The 19,192-nt window shown below is 46.0% G+C and overlaps 2 protein-coding genes across 4 annotated transcripts; both read right to left on the bottom strand.

Moving 5' to 3' along the window:
- Window positions 1-310: 310 nt before the first annotated feature.
- Window positions 311-2,871, bottom strand: LOC130204061 (gap junction delta-3 protein-like). The gene is made up of 2 exons (XM_056430560.1): window positions 2,548-2,871; window positions 311-2,244 (listed from the first exon to the last, which is right to left on the bottom strand). Exon 2 carries the CDS (start codon window positions 2,034-2,036, stop codon window positions 1,167-1,169), a length of 870 nt encoding a protein of 289 aa, XP_056286535.1. The 5' UTR covers window positions 2,037-2,244; window positions 2,548-2,871; the 3' UTR covers window positions 311-1,166.
- Window positions 2,872-2,933: 62 nt separating this feature from the next.
- LOC130204059 (katanin-interacting protein) lies at window positions 2,934-19,075 on the bottom strand. Of its 3 annotated transcripts, XM_056430556.1 has the most exons (29): window positions 19,010-19,075; window positions 18,397-18,506; window positions 16,881-16,969; window positions 16,461-16,621; window positions 15,925-16,037; window positions 15,745-15,846; window positions 15,449-15,598; window positions 14,972-15,212; window positions 14,681-14,812; window positions 14,389-14,540; window positions 14,091-14,197; window positions 13,040-13,136; window positions 12,718-12,927; window positions 12,216-12,353; window positions 10,724-11,552; window positions 9,581-10,336; window positions 9,244-9,452; window positions 8,935-9,013; window positions 8,674-8,851; window positions 8,259-8,424; window positions 7,947-8,113; window positions 7,786-7,850; window positions 7,221-7,331; window positions 6,990-7,129; window positions 6,796-6,897; window positions 6,551-6,711; window positions 5,907-5,933; window positions 5,556-5,641; window positions 2,934-5,439 (listed from the first exon to the last, which is right to left on the bottom strand). In XM_056430556.1, exons 2-29 carry the CDS (start codon window positions 18,406-18,408, stop codon window positions 5,381-5,383), a joined length of 4,839 nt encoding a protein of 1,612 aa, XP_056286531.1. In that variant the 5' UTR covers window positions 18,409-18,506; window positions 19,010-19,075; the 3' UTR covers window positions 2,934-5,380. The 3 variants fall into 3 exon arrangements, with proteins under 3 accessions (XP_056286531.1, XP_056286528.1, XP_056286529.1); XM_056430553.1 differs by lacking the exons at window positions 18,397-18,506; window positions 19,010-19,075 and having other exon boundaries at window positions 16,881-17,545; XM_056430554.1 differs by lacking the exons at window positions 5,907-5,933; window positions 18,397-18,506; window positions 19,010-19,075 and having other exon boundaries at window positions 16,881-17,545.
- Window positions 19,076-19,192: the final 117 nt, after the last annotated feature.

Below are 19,192 nucleotides of genomic sequence, written 5' to 3'. Positions count from 1 at the left end.
TCAAGTGGGCGTGTTTGTTTCTGTTTCAATGCTGCCACCTAGTGGTGAGACAGAAAACAACACTGAGTAGAAGGAGGAAGGGAAGACGATTGGTGATGTTGTCGTTATCAAAGTATTTTCTACAAATATTATTCCAGAATATATTCCTGTAAATTCCTGAAGTTTTATATGGAATTTTTTTACTGATGATTTCCTAAGAAATACATTTAGAAAATAAACTAATAACGGGGAGAGAGAATAGTGTTTTGTTATTTTGTGCAGGTGTCAACGTCTGACTACAAGGTGGTAGGTTGAAAACATGACCTCCAGACATATTTCCATTTTTTTATTTATAAAAACTTGATCTGATAATAAGGGAAACACATTTTTGAGTGTATTTCTAATGTTCTGCAGGTGATGATATGAGGCAGGTTTAACGAGTGTCCAAGTGATACGGTTAATAAGGACCATATCCTATTAATGTGGTTGGATGAAGAGTGATTTAAAAAAAGATTAAATAGAAATCACATTTTGAGTGAGAGAATAAAATGTAATTTTTGAGATTAAAAGTAGCAGATGACAAATCATCTCATTCTGATATGGTTTCCACTTAACTTTTTACAGTGCAATTAAACAAAAAAAGATAAGCATACATATCTTATCGTGCAAAGAAAATTAAATATATTAACAATTCATTACATTCAGTAAAACATCTGGATGAAAGATCACTGAGCCCGTGAGAGCCCGTTTCCAGTGTGTGTGCCATGCCAGGAAACGGTTTCCGGCAGTTATCTTCATCTATAGATTTTAACTTCAATGTCCCAAAATCACTGGAATAACACAACGTTCACTATTGTTAGGAAGGGCGTGGCACACAACCCATTATCTTTGAAACAGAGACAGAGTCAGTGTTACACAAGTGTATCAAGCTCCACCCTCCCCCCGAACTGTTTACGGGTCGGTCTGATTCGTGAGAGCAAACAAATCAACAACGCGCGCCGGCCTTATCGGAGCCGTCGCTCTCCTTTTGTCGGCGTTCACTTCCTGTTCCTGCGACCTCTCCCGAGCATTTCCTCATGATGTCTGCAGTCATGAAACACCCTTTCTTCGTTATCATGTGATATCCTCGAAAGAGCGAGGAGGCACGAGGAGCATCGCTCTAACGATCACGTAGCATCATGGCCGCCTCACACCATGAACGTCCTGGTGCTCACATATTTGCCTCCCCTGGGCTTGTGGCCGACGCCGGAGACCTTCCTGCTGGCGCCGCTCCTCACCGATCCCCCTTTCGGCCTTGTGTTGCCGGGCTCCGACGCCGTCCTTCCTCGTGGCTTCTCCTCCTCCTCCTCCTCCTGCACCTCCTCATGCTTGATGTTGAGGAGGTTGTGGCAGACGCAGGAGCTCTCCGGGGCCAAGGGCAGCCGGCTCACGCAGAACCACTTAAAGGAGCTGTAGAGAAGCTCGGCGCAGCTGGAGATCGCCGATATCACCCCCACGGTGAAGTAGAAGCAGAGGAAGACGGTCTTCTCCGCGGGGCGGGAGGTGAAGCAGTCCACCGTGTAGGGGCAGGGGAAGCGGCTGCAGGGGAACTGGGCCTCCACCTTGAAGCCGTACAGCCTCCACTGGCCTGCCAGGAAGCCGAGTTCTGCGAATATGCGGAACGCCACATTGACGACGTACATCCTCCTCAAATGGAGGTCTTCCCTGTACACCCGCCTGCTATTTCGGCGGATTTTAGAGCGAGCGTCCCTCTTGTTGTCGTGATGCATGACGTACATGAGGAAGACCAGCGACGGCGTGGCGATGAGGACGATGTGGAACACCCAGAATCGGTACTGGGAGATGGGGAAGGCCATGTCGTAGCACACCTGCTTGCAGCCCGGCTGCAGGGTGTTGCAGGCGAACTCCTCTTGCTCGTCATCGAACAGGTCGCTGGCGACGGTTCCCAGGATCAGAATCCGAAAGACAAGCATGAGCAAGAGCCAGAAACGGCCGAGCATCGTCGAGTGGGCTTGGAGGCTGTCAAAGAGTCCGCCGAGGAAGCCCCATTCGCTCATGATTTCGTCTTCTGGATATGGCTCTTTTAAAAAAAAAATCTCGTCAATGTATCCGTCCGTACGTTTCTGGTTCAAGAAGGAAACTAAACTGTCTTATTGGAATTGATTCAATCGTGACTCATGGTGAGATGAAATCGGACCAATCTTCAGGTCAACAGTCGATTTCAGGTTTATGAGCCCACAGTGGCGAGGTTCCCGCTCCAATGACCTGAAACCAAAAATTAAACATGATTATACCGCCTGCCATAATAGATATAAGCACTAAAAGAATAAAAGAACAACATTTGCCTGTATTAAGAAACCCAATGTAAGTCAGATTTAGGTTAATTCAACACTTGATCTTAAAGAGATTGTAAGAGAAAACAGTTGAACCCAACAGTGGGAGATTATTAGTGACTTTATGACTACAGCCTGTATCTGCTACAAGCTGCTACTTGTGTGCACTTGTCTGTCTGAAGTTTCCACATAAAACAGCTTTTAAGAATAACAGGTTTAGCATAACAACACCTACCTTCTCTGATGATCCTGAAAGCGGTTTTCCAATGTTGTCCTCGTTGTCTTTTCCCAGTCGGATAACAAACCAAAGGAAGATGCGAACAAATAGAAATTGTGTCCAACAGAACGTTCATGTGCACACCAGCTTCTCTCTCTCGCTCTCTCTCGCTCTCTCTCTCTCTCTCTCTCGCTCCAAAAGGGCACAGGATTGAGGTTTGAGAGGGCGGCCACACTTTAGGAAACACGTCCTAATCTGTACCCATCAAGGGTCCCAGACAGAAGCCGTGTTTACAGTCTTAATGAGCATTTTTTTTCAAAGAGCTTCCTCAGTAGTAGGGAGGATCTGTTATAAACTGCTCTGGAGGTTTCTCCATGGTGGAAAACATGAGGACAAACTCAAAGAAAAGTGTCCCTGCAGAGTAGCGCTTTATTCAGTCAGTAGCAGCTTCCATGATACCTGACTATTGGTTATTTTATGCAAGCAATACAAAGATTGTATTTTTGTGTTTATATGATTTTGGGTCGGTCCAACAAGAAACATAAATTACTTCCTCCAAATGATCATAAACTAAACTTTTGAAAAAGAAAATTTAAAAAATCTTAGCCAGTGTGTCTTTACCAACTCTTGATGTGGAAATTAAATGTTTCTTACCCATTCAGATTTCGCAATGACCAGATCCCAATTAAATCACAGTGTAAATATATAGATAGACACACACACACACACACACACACACACACACGTGCAGCTGATGCTCCTCTCTCACCAATAGTTTGACAACTGAGAACCTAACTTGTACAGACAGATGAGGTGTCACCAGACGTTAGCCCCGAGGTGAACAAGTCCAAACACAATCAGGAGAAGAAAAAAAAGAAAATTCTAAATGTAAAATGAACAACCATTGAAATATTTACAGGGAAAATACAAACACATGCAAATGCATTACTAAAGACATTTCAAGAATGTAATGACTAAAACTAGACTTGCAAACCGGGATTATGCAGTGGAGGGGGAGACGGGCTCGTGAGGGCTCGTCTCTCGCTTCTGAATATAAAATTAACAATAATGAAATATTTACAAGCCGAAACAAACAAGTGAATTATTAAAGACATTTAAAAAACTACGAGATTAAAACTAGACTTTCAAACAGGTATTATGCAGTCAAGCTACTAGATGCGTACACATTTTTATTTCACTTACTCGTTGACAAATATATAATTTTTCCATAAATTAAATATTCATTAAAACAATATATCATTTATTTTATGTTCTTATTTAATATAATATATACGTAGGTTTAACATGTTTAATGAAAATTAAATATCAGAAATTACATTTGTATCAATAACCTGTTTGTTGTGTGTGTGTACGTGTGTGTACTTTATGACCAATAATGGGATGACCAGAGGAGAGAGGACTTTTCCTGGAAGAATCCGGGACTGCCATTTCCAAAGCTATACGTCTGAAAAGATATAATCTTTTCATAAGTCCACACAAGTTCACAATTCACAACAACCTTTTTTTATTCTTTATTCTATTCATTTTAAATAAACCAACATCAAATATACATGTTTAATCAAGATTCGAAAAATAATTAAATAAAAAAAAAAAACCTAAATGTCACACATACAATAATAGAGCAGGAATGGGAGTAATAATGACCATTCTTGCTGTTGAACTGAAATAAAAACACATAAAAGTGCATTTCATATACAATTACTCCCATCATGAGTAAAGGGTAAAAATTCCTCCAAATAAAAATGTCTACCAATTAAAGATAACAGCTAATTTCCCATGCAACAAGTACAGTAAATATTGAATGAATTAATAGTACAACATCAATTACCAAGAAATATAGTGAAGGTAGAATCAGATGAATCCCTTTTTAAAGATAATTATTCTCAATTTGAGGTAAGGTTATAGTATTTGCATATTAGAAGTTGCCCGTTACTGAATCTACTGAAAATCGAAATTGGCAAATGTAGATTTATTTTCTTCGATTTCCAACCAAATTTCTAAAACAGCTTCAATGGCTCATGAAATGTCTGCCCCTTTCAAATCTTCCGCATATATCCACTTTGATAAAAGGTCACTTGGATTGCAAACAATTAGTTTTTCACCTTGATGCAAAGCAGAAAAAAATCCGCTGACCTAATCGTGAAAATCTCTCTGGAAGCACTTCCAAGTAAAAGCATTTGGCTTGTAAATATATTAGCCAACAGCTATAAATCATTAACATATATATTTATATATATAAATTAGTGTCTGCATAGCATTACGATGGGGTGAAGTGAGTCAGTTCTCATGGAGGCAGAGAGCTGACTATCGAAGGCTCATCAGTGGATATGATTCATTCGTTATAACCGTCACATCAGCCACGCCCTGATGCCAGAGTGTATTCAAGTGGCCTCGGAGCTTCTGTTTTTATTTTTATTTTGTAAGTATTTGCACGCCACAAGCAGCATTTTGAATATGCAGCACACGAGTCACACGTAGCAGCCGCGGATATAGTGTTGAGTACGAGGCACAATAACAGACTGATCAAATGCAGCCTCGCAGGTTCACCCTGGCACTGTGGAGGGGGGAGGGGGGGGGGGCAGCAGACAGTGCAGGTTCAGGATAAAGTGTCTGGGTGGGGGGGGGAAAGGGATTCAACCACAAAGTGGAATCCTGTGTGTGTGTGTGTGTGTGTGTACCGTTATCTATGCAAGCTGTTCTCTTCAGTGTGGCCCATGTGAGCTACTATTACAAACCACGGCTGCTTTGGGTCTTTAATGAGAGTAAACGTTGAGAAGTGGTCCATTGGGCTCAAACAGTCTTCCTCTCTTTCAGATCCGCTGTCTGTCCGTCAGTACCTCCTCTTTCCGAGTTTCCCGCCGTCAGTCATGCAGGTTTTAGGCCGAAGAGCTGCAACGAGGCGGAGCAAAGGAGCTTTTAGTTAAGAATTAGGACACGGCAATATGACTAATATGTACTGATGATGATTGACGAGCACTGTGTATGAAAACGTCCGATTGTTTCACCTGGATCTGCTGTCTGCTTCTTGTTGTTGTGATGCACAATCTGATTCTCGTTGGTCATCTTTACATCCTGGTCCTCCACGTAGTTACTGCAACAAAGACACGGCAGATAACATGTCAGCAAAATCGGTGGCGCCTATGAGAACTGGAACAACTCAAAACTTTTAGCCCAAATACTGGAGTGAGAGAGGCGACAAAGGAGGGAGAATGTTCTGGGGCATCACAAGTCAAGTGCATGGGAAGGAGGGTGTGTGGGATGGCGGGGGACATCTGAGGTCACTACAGGAATCTTCATTACAGGGATTGACCACCGGGGGGTGCTGAAGCGAGGCTTTCACAAGCTCTGTTACTTACCGTGGGGCGTGTCTGCTCCCACGGGGGCTGCAGTGGACACAACGGATATAAAAAGGGATATACATGGGTTCAACCATCTGTGTTCCTCCCGAAAAACGGGAGGAAAGGGTGAAACTGAAAAACTACGTCTTAGTTCCTTCTGTATTTATCGATAAAGATATTAATGGTTGGTTGCTGATATTCATCAGAGTGCATCTTCTTCTGCATCCCTGAGCCCACTCTCAATAAAATAAAAAGAGTGAAAAAAAGAAAAGAAAACCAAGTAGTCGATCATTCATCTACACCACAGGTGTCAAACACAAGGCCCGTGGGCCGAATCCGGCCCACCACATCGTTTTATGTGGCCCCTGACAACTTGAAAGACATAGGATCACCTCTTCTTCAAGACATTTAAGAAAAATATCCTGTGCATTTATTTTGAAGGTTTCAAATGAAATAGATTTGTCATAATATTAGAGAAATGCTCTTATGTACAATATGTTTACACTCAAATAAACAATAATCAAATGCAAAGAGTTATTTCATAATATGTTTGAGTAGTTAAGAAGTTTAATACATTTCATTACAACCCTTTGATGCTGATGTGGCCCACGGTGAAAATGAGTTTGACACCCCTGATCTACACCCTAAAAAGCACGGGGTACCTGATGACGGTGTTCTTCTCGCGGTGTGCAATGTAGGTGTCGTCAGTGAACAGGATGGTGTGGTAGGGCACCACCGGATCACAGGTAGGCAGGATGCCTCGAGCCACATGGCTCACGCTGTCCAGCACGCCGTTATACACCAGGAGGTCATCCACCAACAGCTGTTCACACAGAGGGGCGGACCAGTTGCTGCACTTGTAAAAAATAAAGAGATTGCTCATCTCACAGCAGACGGAGAGGCTTACCCCAAACTCCTTCACTCCCCTTTGTGGCGTCTTGGAGTAGTTCCACAGTTTGATCATAGACACCTTCACCGGCCGATCGAAGACGACGTACACGCGGTTCACCTGCGTGGAAACAACCGATACGCTCACACAGACGTGATGGAGCGCTCTCCTCCGGGAGCGGTAGCTGAACTCACTCTCTCTCAGATCCTCACCAGTCCGGGGAGCATCGGGGCCAACCACATGCACCTTCCGTCGTGGGTGCTGTTGACTCCGTCTATTAATTTATCCGGAGTCCTCACGTCTCCGCTCACGTTGTCCAGGACGTTCACGCTGTCGGGAAAAGCGGCGATGTCTGACAGATGTCGCGCTGAGGAGGTTTTATACTCGGGATTGTGGAGGCGGGTGCAGTGACGGGCAATGTGAACACGGAGAGGAAAGGATACTGTTGTCACTGAGGCCGATCTTCTCGTGGTGTTGGTCGTAAAACTCGAGGCCGTTGAGGCCGATGTAGTAGGGGTCGCCCCAGGTCGTTAACAGCTGCAGCTGAAAGATGACTGATGCGTAAAGGTCAAGGAATATAACATGAAAGTCCAAGTCATTCACTATATATATATTATATAGTGCACTTTATTTACCCGCTTATCATTCAATGGAGAATCTGACATCCCTCAAAAATAATGATTACAAAATAAATAAATAAATAGTGACCATGAAAGTGTGCACGACTTTGTCAATGATTTTTTTTATACAGTAAATGTCATAAATCCCACTGTAGAAATTGGGATTAGTGAATGTTGGAGTGATTTTTCAGACACAAACATCTGAACAGATCCTCTATTTTCTGTGAATCGATGACGAGACACACGCACATCTATATTTAGAAATAATAATCGAAAAGTAATTATCATTAAAGCACGACTGGAGTGTAAACCAGCCGTTACTGTGGCACAAAACATGGCCGCATGTAGAGGAATTAGGCATCATGTCTTCCACTGCATGTCAGGATACAGCCGCAAGGCATGATGGGAGCTTCATAGTCCATGCTGGCCTGTTCTTGCCTCTTAGAGCGTCCTCTGAATTAGAGACGACAACATTAAAAATAAGTGCAAGTTTTCCCCAAAATTCGGCATGAAAAAGCAGTTCGTGCACATTGAATGTACGACTCCTACTTGTGGAACTCCTCCGTGCTCCGGTTGTCGGTGGGCGTCTGGAGGAAGTCGATGAAGAGGATCTCCTGGGCGAAGTCAAAGTGACAGTTGCCGGGTCCCTTCCTGATCAGGAATCCCTCCGGTGGGGAGATGGCGACATCGTCCATGAACACGTGGATGACCTTCACCTGAACCAAATATGTTTTATTATCGTCTCCTGAATGGAAACTAATATCTAATCCATGTCCTCCCGACACACGAGTTGATCTCTGGCTCCACCTGAAGCGACAGACACTGTTCCATAATTTATACCCGACAGAAACAGTTCCTCACCCCTCTGTAAGAGTCCTCAGAGGACTTGTTGTAGTTCCAGATACGGAGTCCAGTAATAGTCTGAGCCTTGTTGAATGTCACGTCCACGGTGTGTGGCTCTCCGTAGGAGAACGGGATCAGCCACATGTGCTGATCATCAGTGGTGATGTTGTGGCCGTCTATAAGTCTGTAAAGAAAACAGACGTTGAAGCCGACAGCAGACACACAGAAATGATCCGATCTAAGACCCTGGAGAGTTCTCTGAGAGCGGGGTGAGGGGAAGTGAGGGTGTAAGAGAGTGACATGTCATGTATTCATACTCAGAGTAGAGGGAGGAAATGATCACTCAAAAATAAACATTATTCTACAACATCTACGGAACATGAAAAAACCAACAACAGTGTATTCAACCTTCTCCGCATAGTGTCAGGCGTACTTATCGAGTGTGCGCAGGTCGCATTCGTACTCGGGCAGGTCATTCAGGTCCCCGGGAGAGGCCGCCATCATGCCGATGTCGATGGGTAAACTCTCTCCGTCCTTCCCCACCACCTCCAAACCGGCCAGGCCCATGTAGTGGGAGTCGCCCCACGTCAACACCAGCTCTAGTCGAAGGCCTGGAGAGGAGGGGACGCCATTAGGAGGATCCATTAACAGAGAAACCGGTCGTGTGACGACGGGATGCCGAGGATCTACTCACACTTTCCGGTGTACATCCCAGGAATAAGCTCCATGTTTTCCTCGGACTGATTCACAGTGGGGTTGAGGTGGAGTTTTAACTAAGACAACATGTAAACAGATTGAAACTAGAACAGTGTGACACTGTATTCTAGATGCTGCGATGGCTAATTTACTCTTGATGCCTGTTACCGTCTTTACAAATACTGTTTAGTTCCTGCACGATGAATTTTAATTTAATTGAGCTGAACTGATGAATTGAATGTTTGGGGTCACAGATGGAAATAAGGCAAACACAACTGCCCCCAGTGCTGATAAGCCATGTACTCACTTTGAGGTCTGCTTCCCGGAAGCCAGCCTGTGTGAAGGGTCTCTCCTCCCCCTCTCCATTCGCGGTGCGTGGCCTCTGCAGCTCCTCCTCCGCAACCAGGCCCTCAGGACCCTCAGCGTCACCGAGGAAGGTTTCATCATAACGAGACATGGCCTCCAGGATCTCATCGTCAGTCGTGAACAGGATGGTGTCACCAAATTGGTCCAGCTCTGAAGTGGCAGCAGAGTGGGAACAAATGAAGAGCTGGATCAAAAGCTACACACACACACACACACACACACACACACACACACACAAGGAGCGTAACACGATGTGTGAGGCCGTTGCGGTCAGCTACCTCCAGACAGGGTCCCGGAAGCCTTGGCGATCTCGCCCCTGAAGATGCACATCCCGTCCAACAGCATCTCCACCTCCTTCACCCCTCGGAAGGAGTGGATACGTGACTTGTTGTAGTTCCACACACGGATCATGGCCACCTGGCACGGAGCGCCAAAGTCCAGGAAGACGGTGTGGCTGCGACCGGGCGTGAACGGCGCCAGCCACAGATGCATGTCGTCCTGGGTACGATTAACACCGTCGATCAAGTTGGTGACCACGCGCGGATCTTTGCCGTACGCGGGGAGGACGTTGATGTCCGGCGGGTCGGCGCAGATGTGAGCGGGCCGCAGGGGCGCTCCGCTGGAGCTGAACACCTCGAGGCTGTTGAGGCCCACGTAGTGGCGATCGCCCCAGGTGGACAGGATGTTGAGCACCAGCCGTTGGCCCAGCGGCAGCACGGGGATCTCAAACTCGTCCTCCCGCTCCGTGGATGGATCGTCATCGAGGCCTTCGCACAGCGCCCCCTGCGCGGGGACGGGGGAATGTGGGCTCCTGGGTGCCGTGGAGAGGTTGACCGGGACTGTCGGTGGACCACGGCCCTGGCGCTGGAGGAACTCGTCAAAGATGTCGCCTTCGAACCCCATGTTGGAGATGCGTCCGCGCTGGAATTGGTTGAATTTAGTCAGAGAGTCCCAGGACTCCATGAGGGTGTCATCCTGTTGGCTGAGAGAGGTGTGCTGCCTCCTGCTCGTGTTCATCAGCGACATTGGCTCCTCTGGAGAACACAGAAAGACTGATGTTATTCACGAACAAGCAGAATTAAGAATTAAGATAAGCCTTTTTCTTGTAGGACTGTAAACTGCCTAAACATTTAAACATCTCCTCTGTCTCTGTGATGAAGATAGTACTCATGCAAAGCCTTTCGGTATTTGGGTGAAGAACCCTGACGCACTGTCTGCTAAGTCTTTCTTCCGATTCCTTGTTTGGGAGTTGGTAGAGTTAACTAACAAATTAGTTATCCTTTTAAGAGATTATTACATTAAATCCAGAGTTTTAATAACTTCTGAGAGCCCTAATTTGTGAAATACGGCACAAAACAAAAGCACAATGTCAACATAAAAATCTCCCTTTGTTTCTGGTATCATAACTTTCACATTCCTACCCGTGGTTGACAGCGCAGCAGCGTTATGATGCGGCTCCTCTGGGTGCCTTGCAATGACGGCACTGTTTCGAAAGGAGCTCCTGCGCCCGCTGACGGGCCGGTCCGACTTCTGTTCCGCCAGCTCCTCCAGCAGGTCAGAGTCCGCCTTCCAATGACCCCCGTTTGCTGCCCCCTCGATTATCCTACACACCCGGCCAGGGTTACACGGCAGCTCCGGGAGCATCGAGGAGGACGACGACGAGGCCGAGGGAGATTTGGGCTCTGCGGAGTGCTGAGGCACCAGCCACCGGGGCCTCTCCCTGCTGGCCTCGCAGCCCTCCGGAGCGCCTCTGTTCAGGGGCTGCAGCCACTGCGGGGCCACCCGGGAGGAGGACGGCTGGGTGGTGACCGTCTGCTCCATGGGCGCAGGCTGCTGAGAGAGAGGCTCCTCTGAGACCGACGGGTCAGAAGAGTTTCTCTGGGTGGAGGAGCAACGAGTTGAGGGTGAAACCCCCGCCGGTGAAGGAGCGATGGGTGGGAGCAGTGAATGTGGTTTTTCCTGCATGTCCATCATCGCCTGGCCCGCGTCTGATGGCTGCTGATTCCAACTTCGCTGGTGCTGGGTGCTGCCGCCCTCCCCACCCTCATGGTGCTGGGGGCTGGTCGCCCGTACATTCTGTCCTGAGGTCACAGGGCTGGAAAACAAGGCGTCTGAAACCTGGAAATCCTGGAGGTCAATTGTGGTGCTGTAGTCGAAGACCTGGTTGCCGCAGCCCTTCTCCAGCTCACCCTCAAACACCAAGGTGCTGTTAAGGTACAGCTTTATATGCCGTGCACCAATGTCAAGATCCTAAAAAAGAAACAGAACTTCAATTTATTTATTAAAAAAGCTACAAAATGCCTGATTATTCAAGATTTTGGATATCACTTGGGAAATGTCCGTAACGTATAATTTATACATTTACATGCATGTAAGAGTCCTCTAAGTTAGCAGTAATTAGCACTCAGATACGAAGTCATGGCTGAAGCCCAACTCAAATATGTTCAATCCCAGAGACAGTAATATACAGTTAACCTAGAATCTAATCCCCATCAGCAGCTCCTTACCTTCCAGGTTCAAGACATCACGCAACTCTAGATCACTATGGTAACATAGGAAGAGATACGGCGGGGTATTTGTAGCCCTCTATGAACAGCAGTGAGGTTGAGAGGTAGAAGTGCACGTCCCCCCCCCCACACACACACACTAATCCTCTGAGGCTAATCTCTCACTGTTCCACATTAGGACAGTGTGACTGGCAGATCAGCCGGCCAATGATAAGAGAGGACCGACCCTGACGGAACCACGCACATACATGTGCCTGCATTATCGTGACAACACACAAGCATGTTGGATTCAGGTCCTCGAGATCTACAGACAGCTAAATTAATAATCTCTGCACAAAATCAAAAGTTATGTGGAAACACATTTTGTTGAACAAAATTTCCACAAATAAATAAAAAAAGCACATACATTGAGGCTTCTGTTGTAGTTCCAGATTTTGATGCAAGACATCCCGAAGTCTGGGGAGCACTCAGTGTTCCTGATGATAAAGTAGAGCTGGATAGGGGGGTGGAGCGGGCACGTCCACATGTGACGCTCTTTGGTGGTCTGTCAACCCAAGAGAATAAACAAAAGAAATCAATAAAACACATTGTTCATGTAAATAGTGAGATTTTGTTTCCACAAATGTTTGCACTTTGCAGCATTGTATGTAAGAGGCCTTTTACACAACAGACAGATGTGAAACGACCGCAGCATCTTATTTAGTTATTAAAGCTCTGTTATCGTGCACACTTTACCGTCACGGCCTACCGGAACAATAAAATGGAATAGTCATAATTAATGTGCAATCCTGCGAATGTCTGTCTCCAAAATGTCTGTGAATGCTGGAAAAGGATTGACTGGATTTTTTATTTCATCCAAATAATAATTTGCATTTGTGATGACACTAGCTAAATGAGGGGAGGCTCACCTTCACCTTCCCGTTGACGAGTGCCCCCAGATTCCCGGGGTAGTCGGTGTTTCTGATGTCCAGGTCGTGAGGAGACACATACAGCTTCTTGTTTCGGAGGCAGAAGAATTGCAACTCCGTCAGCCCGACCTGCAAAGCGTTCCCCCAGTTCGACAGGATCTCCATGGTAACGTATAACGCAGGGGTGACCTCAGCCGAAGATATCTTTCTCTGCAATGATTATTTAAAAAAATACATTCACAAGTGCCTGGGTAAACGTATGTGTCGATCACACCCGTGGTGTTGGGATTATTCATGCTGCGAGACGGTGCTACTGACTCACCGGTTGCTTGCTGTAGTCCGTTTTAAAACTCTGAGGTATGTTGTCGTTGGGTCCTGCTTCGAGTTTCTCCAAGGCCTTCAGCAGTTTCTGTTGTTGCCTGAAGAGAAAAAGGATCACATCCTCAGCTCCACAGCTTCGTCTCCGGTGCCTGACCTTCAAATTAATGATAAGTGCCTGTGATGATGAATATTTCTTCATTGTCAGAGGGTGCCCACACCATCACTTTCTGACTATTCGGTTGTCTTGGTCCAATTTGAAAGATTTCTTTAGTCGATTGGTCTTAAATAAATGCTGAATGACTTTTTTCCAAGAAACTTATCAGTTCATCTCTGGTCAAATTTAACAACGTACTGCTTCATCCACACACGCTCGTCACAGCTCATTGCTAATCACCAGATAGATAGTATACAACTTTGTTTCGGCTCAGAAAATGAGCCATCTAGCTCCCTAACTAGCGGACAGCTGGGTAGTCGCCATGCTTTAAATGGCCTAACCCAGGGGTTCCCAAACTTTTTAGACCACGCACCCCCTTCTACATCCCGACCGGGTTCATGCACCCCCAATCCCCCACACCTTAAAAAAAAACGCAACAGAATGCAAGAGTTGTTGACGGGGGTGGGGGGGGTGCTAGTGAGCGTGTGCTCACCTGTGCGCGCATCACGGCTGAGCGTTACGCGCGCCAGCATCGAGCCGAGAAGAGTTGTTGACGGGGGGGGGGGGGGGTCTGCGGCGACCACGATCGACGTATTGAGCACCCGCACCCCTGCATTCAAACATTAAATAGCCGAGAGTTTTTTTCAGCGTAAGAAATACGATGTGTGGCGGGAGTGCATGAGTTAAGACCGAAATGACACTTGAGAGCCCTGAGAATGTTTAATATTAATTATTACACCATTAGACCACCATTACATTTTTCCTCTCGCGCACCCCCTAGAGGCAGCTCGCGCACCCCTGGGGGTGCGCGCACCACACTTTGGGAATCCCTGGCCTAACCGATGTGCGTCGTCACCATAGCAACCGTGTGTGTAGGTGCAATGTGCTGTCAGCGTACCCGGGGCCCAGAAGCGTAATTCTCTGCATGGCCACAGTGACGCTGCTCTCCTCCTTGTTGTGGCTGCTGCGGTGCACTAAGCCATTCATTATCTGTTGTCCCCTGCCCTGGATAAAGAGGAAGCAACATAGACGAGTCAGAGAAGCATACGCTTAAGCCATAAACCATAACACTATCACTCTATTTAAAAATCTCACACAGTGCCTCTAAATGAGCATAAAAACAATTGTTAAAGGGGAATTTAATAATTCGGGGCCTAAAGTTGCAGTGGGACGTGGACGACGTGAGGCCGGCTGACCGTGTTGCGGTTGAAGAGCTCAGGATTCTGCACGGGATCATTCTCTCTCTGGATGGCCTGGCGCACCCTGCACGCCATCTCCTTTGGGTCGGGCTCCTCGGCAGACGGCTTTCTGGCTGCCGACAGCGGCCTCTCCACCCGACTCCTCGGCCCTTAAGCGAGAAGCAGACATCTTGTAAACAACAATCGTGCACCACGCTCTCTAACAGATGGGCATGATGGGAGTTATGATCTTGTATTTGTGGAAGGTATACTTCACATTTAAGAGCGTTCAACATTAGTTAAGACTCACTCTGACCCTCCCAGATTTCTTTGGAAGGTGGCATATCTAATGTTTTGCTCTTCACCAACATGGGCTTGGTGGGTATAAAGGTGTCAGTGTGTTCTTTCCTTTTTGCAGACAGAGAGCGTTCAATGTTACGACCTGGAATGATACAGAAAATCAAAACAAGGATATTTTAGAATCAGGGCTATCAGTTGGCTGATGAAGTCGATATGGAGGAGATTGAATCACTCTGGGAAATTGAGACTCACCCCGTAAATCAATAGAAATGTACATATGAAAGTGGATGCTAAAACCTACCTTTAGTTGAGGGTCCAAAGTCCAGCACAATGAGGTTTGAGGAGTCAAAATGGCTACGGGAGCCACTGGGCCGAGGGTTGGAGGAGGACTTGGAGGATGAGAGAGGCAGCCCCAGTTCATCGAGACTCTCGGTGCTCTCCTCCCTCTCAATCTGCTCCTCCACCCATTCTTCGTCGGACTCCTCCCCCGCCGAGCCGCGGTTGCTTCGCCGCATGCTAACCTCCAGGCTCCGACGCAGAACCTAGTTTGCAAAGGTCAGCGATTATGCATGCATCCATGGAGGCAGCGATTGGTTTGAGACGCAACATGTGTATGCTGACAGTTTAAGCATTCCACTTTGATTTGTGCGAATGCCACTGAAGAAATGTCATAAATTCCCACCCAAGCGCGAGGAAACACTTTCAGATGATTCACTACATCTCATGCCGCCTTGACATGATGAAATATAACACTGGGCATGTTTCTTCTTCTGCTCACCTTCACTTCCTCGGGGTTGAGAAGCACCTTCTCGTTGTGCTCCTGATTTGCTTTGCCTGCTTGGCTCTCGTGCCTGGAGCTGAAGGAGTGGGACACCTTGCAGGTGTCTCTCGGGGCGCGGGGACTACGAGGCGAGCGTGGACAGGAGCACTGTAGGAAACAAGGTGATTAGATGACGGGGAAGCAGCGATAAAGAGCTGCTAAGTAGTACACACAGCTAAATCTGACACATAGCCCCTCCCCTAAGAAAAAACACCCATACAGGCTGAGTAGGCGTCATCATGTCGTGACTCTACCTCCATATCTATGCTTTCATATGGCTCAAAATCCTCAGAGTAGTGCTTTTCTGGACAGATCCGCAAACTTGGTCCTCCCTCGGTTCGAATTTTGACCGAATCCTACATACGACCAAAAGAGGAAATATTTAACATGTATTCTGCAGGATTTAATATATGAAGGAATTAGAAGCCCCCTACCTGCACCCATTCTTTCCTCTGGACTTTTTCTGGGGCAGTGTGGCTCCTCTTCTTGTGGGTCTGCTCCACATTACCGCTGTCTTCAGTCAACCGGCGGCCGCTTCGACAGACATCTGACAATGAGCGGCGGCACAGAGAAGAACATGAGCAGCTTGCAGCAGACTCTTGCCTCAGTGGAGAAGGAACAGGCAGTCACATACGCAGATGGTCCACATGGCACACAGGAAGGACGAAGAACTGGCTGCCAAATACAACTGTCACTATCATTTATTCACTGGGACTGGGAAGGATCATACCAAGCGAACTACAAACTGAGGAGTGGTGGCCATTAACTCGTGCTCCATATGGTTTGAAGATGACAGAAGCAACCAAAATATGAGTATGAGATGGCACTTTCTATTCCAGTGTAAAAAAGTATTGCATGCACGAGAACAATATTTCTCTCTACACATTAAAATAAATAAATAACAGTCTTATATAACACTGCAAATTTAGAGTGTCTATAGGTTTATCGTAGTCCAGCAGCAGCAGCATACCTGCTGTACGTGCATGTCTCCAAACAGGTGAGGAGGTGACGCTCCTGGGTTGCTTCCTATTGTCTTCAGCATTGGCTCCGTTAAGATAAATGGAGAAACCTTGCTCAAGCTGTTCCAACTCAATCTCCCTGGAGTCTTTGACTTTAAGGCGCTTTAGGATCCTGAGGAGCAAAGAAAACAGTTGACTTCCTCTACAGTTATAAGTAAAGATCTGGCCAACAATGTGACAGATGTTTGAGACTCACAGTAGGCCGTGAAACATTTTAAAGCTATTCTGACCTCCACTTAACCACAGTTAACACACTAATTTAGTTTATCTCAAAGCCAAGAACTAATCAGTGCAAAGTCATGGAGGTGTTCCATAACTCCTCTGTGAAAACTAATCTGTCTCTCCCCAGCAGCCCGATGCTCACACTTCACCTGTTTTTCTGCTGGAGGGCGATTAAATATTCATCCAGGGTGTCGTCCACAGTCGAGGCTAGCTTCTCTCCCAGGCACTTCGTACCCTCCTTTAAGAACACCAGCATGAGGGCGGGCACGGGCACGGGCACGGGCACACGCACACGCACACACATTTGAGGAGAACCGTCCAATGCGGTGTATTGTGTATACAATACACCGCATTGTTGCACCAGTACTTACAATCACAGACTACAATCAATATCCATTTTATTCTGTGCATAACTGTAAGCAAACAACTTGTTCATCCAGACTTCTGGAGTAAATAAAATATAAATACGGCTAATGCAATGCAGATGTTAATGTTACATAACAAATAAGACAAAACATATTTATGTGACTTGCAATGTAGTCTGTGGTACCGAATGTGCCTGTTTAATCACTCATGGCACATGGATGGTAGAAGATATTAATACAGTGTCTGTCATGAGGGTAAAAATGTGAATAAGAACAGATCAGTACTTAAACATTAACATTGTTGGAGATCATGTGCATCCATCCATATTTTCTGCTGAAAAACACACCTTTTGTTTTCACTTTATCTCCGGCTAGATATAGTGTGTGTGTGTGTGTGTACACGCTAAGACATTGATGTTCTGGATCATGCCAATATTTAGAGAACATTTTAGCCATGCATACTTTCACTGTCGACCTGACGAAGCATGGGCCAAGGTCCCTGTAGAGATACTCCCAACATTCTTATGAATCCATGCCATGTCAAATTCATGCTCTACTTAAAAAGGTGGTGCCACCATGTACTCATTAGGTATGAACACTACAGGGGTGACACAGTGACTGGAACTAGAGCGACTACACTGTGTCTTTGCATGATACATAATGCATCATTGACAATACGTGTCACAAATCTATGCAACTATCAATCTACCGTCACTTGAAATGTTATGGAAATAGAGAGTGATGAACAAGTGACCATTTGTGTTTAAAAGCCACCCATGATCAGATGTTTTATTGTAAGAAATAAACAAATACATCAGCTACAATTCTAAAGTGAGGGTCCAGCAGCAATCCTCAACTGGACTCAATTTAAATGAAATCATCCACATTAAAACATCAGATGTCTGTCTGCTTCAGGCTTAGACATGTTGGCCTTTACCCAAAGCCAGTGGTAAATGTGACAGATGCGTGTGTCTGGGAAGGAGCATCAGTTGTGTGCATAACACAGTCACCTAGATACAGCTCATGCCATTCATGCCAAGAAATACAGAAAGCCCTTACTTTGTGTCTACAAGTCAACTAGGCTACAGCATCTGTTAAAATCAGAAGAGACGCAAAGACAATTGAAGGAAGAATAGAGCGTACTTGTTAGTGACAGAGAATAGAGAAACAGAGACAACTGCTCTTAAATATGACATGCGTTGCTTTGTGTATTGCTCAGAAAACCACAGAGCTTCTATATATGGCCTCATGTCGAGTAATATGACAGAAGATGTCAATGTGACATTGACGAGAAGCTCACCTCGTTGTCCATGGTGCGGCTGCAGACAGCTGCTGCTCACATAATCCTATATATCCCATATTGGTGATCCTTCAAAGAGATCATTGCATCTGTGTGGAGTTTGATCACCACTGCAGAGGGAACACAGATGAGAGACCCGAGGTATGCGACATTAAAACATAAATGTCCTTGAATGCAGTTTGTTTACAATGTTGCCCCACCCGCTGGACAACTCACACAATACCCGTTATTTCCGCGCCGAACGTGAACGTTACCCATCTTATTATAGCCAGGTTTTAGCTTGACGTTACGTTTATTGCAGGGCATTTACAGATGTGTGGTACCGTTTGCTCATCGTATTGATGAGTCTGACATTAACAGCGATCACGTTTCTCACTGTTAACATTACACACCTAACTAACGGGTTAACAGTTTATTGCAGTATTATTTCCTGCTAGTGACAGAGGCAACGTTAGCGAGCAGTTAAGTTAGCATCGATGCTAATAACAAATACTCACTAGTTAGCGTCAGCATGTATTTAAACACATTAAATTACACACAAAAAAAGGCTCTTGCTCTTATATTCGCGGACACATTTGATTCTGGTTCATGTAAATATTAGAAACATACTTACTGTCCTTGTTAAACTACACTTTGTTCGCCATTAGCTTTAAAATGAACGAGTTTTCTTGTGTTTTCTCATGTGCCCAGTCAGTAGTGTTGGTTAGTAACCAGGATAGCTGTCTACCAATGGGGAGAGCCGCGTCGGTGTTAGCCACGCCCCCTGCCTGCTGCTCCTCGCTCCCATATCCAGACA

This window comes from Pseudoliparis swirei, chromosome 13 (assembly GCF_029220125.1).
Source record: "Pseudoliparis swirei isolate HS2019 ecotype Mariana Trench chromosome 13, NWPU_hadal_v1, whole genome shotgun sequence".
In the NCBI taxonomy this organism is placed as follows: domain Eukaryota; kingdom Metazoa; phylum Chordata; class Actinopteri; order Perciformes; family Liparidae; genus Pseudoliparis; species Pseudoliparis swirei.
Note: the sequence above shows the minus strand (reverse complement) of the source record. Positions and strands in the feature narration are given on the sequence as shown.

What these genes read in the sequence shown, in the direction of transcription:
- LOC130204061 (XM_056430560.1), bottom strand. Translation starts at nt 2,036, where the DNA reads ATGAGCGAATGGGGCTTCCTCGGCGGACTCTTTGACAGCCTCCAAGCC.
- LOC130204059 (XM_056430553.1), bottom strand. Translation starts at nt 17,035, where the DNA reads ATGTGTGTGCGTGTGCGTGTGCCCGTGCCCGTGCCCGTGCCCGCCCTC. An exon ending in CGGACTACAGCAAGCAACCG is followed by an intron (nt 12,928 to 13,039) that starts GTGAGTCAGTAG and finishes TAATCATTGCAG; the next exon opens with AGAAAGATATCTTCGGCTGA. An exon ending in GAGAAGAACACCGTCATCAG is followed by an intron (nt 5,934 to 6,550) that starts GTACCCCGTGCT and finishes TGTCCACTGCAG; the next exon opens with CCCCCGTGGGAGCAGACACG.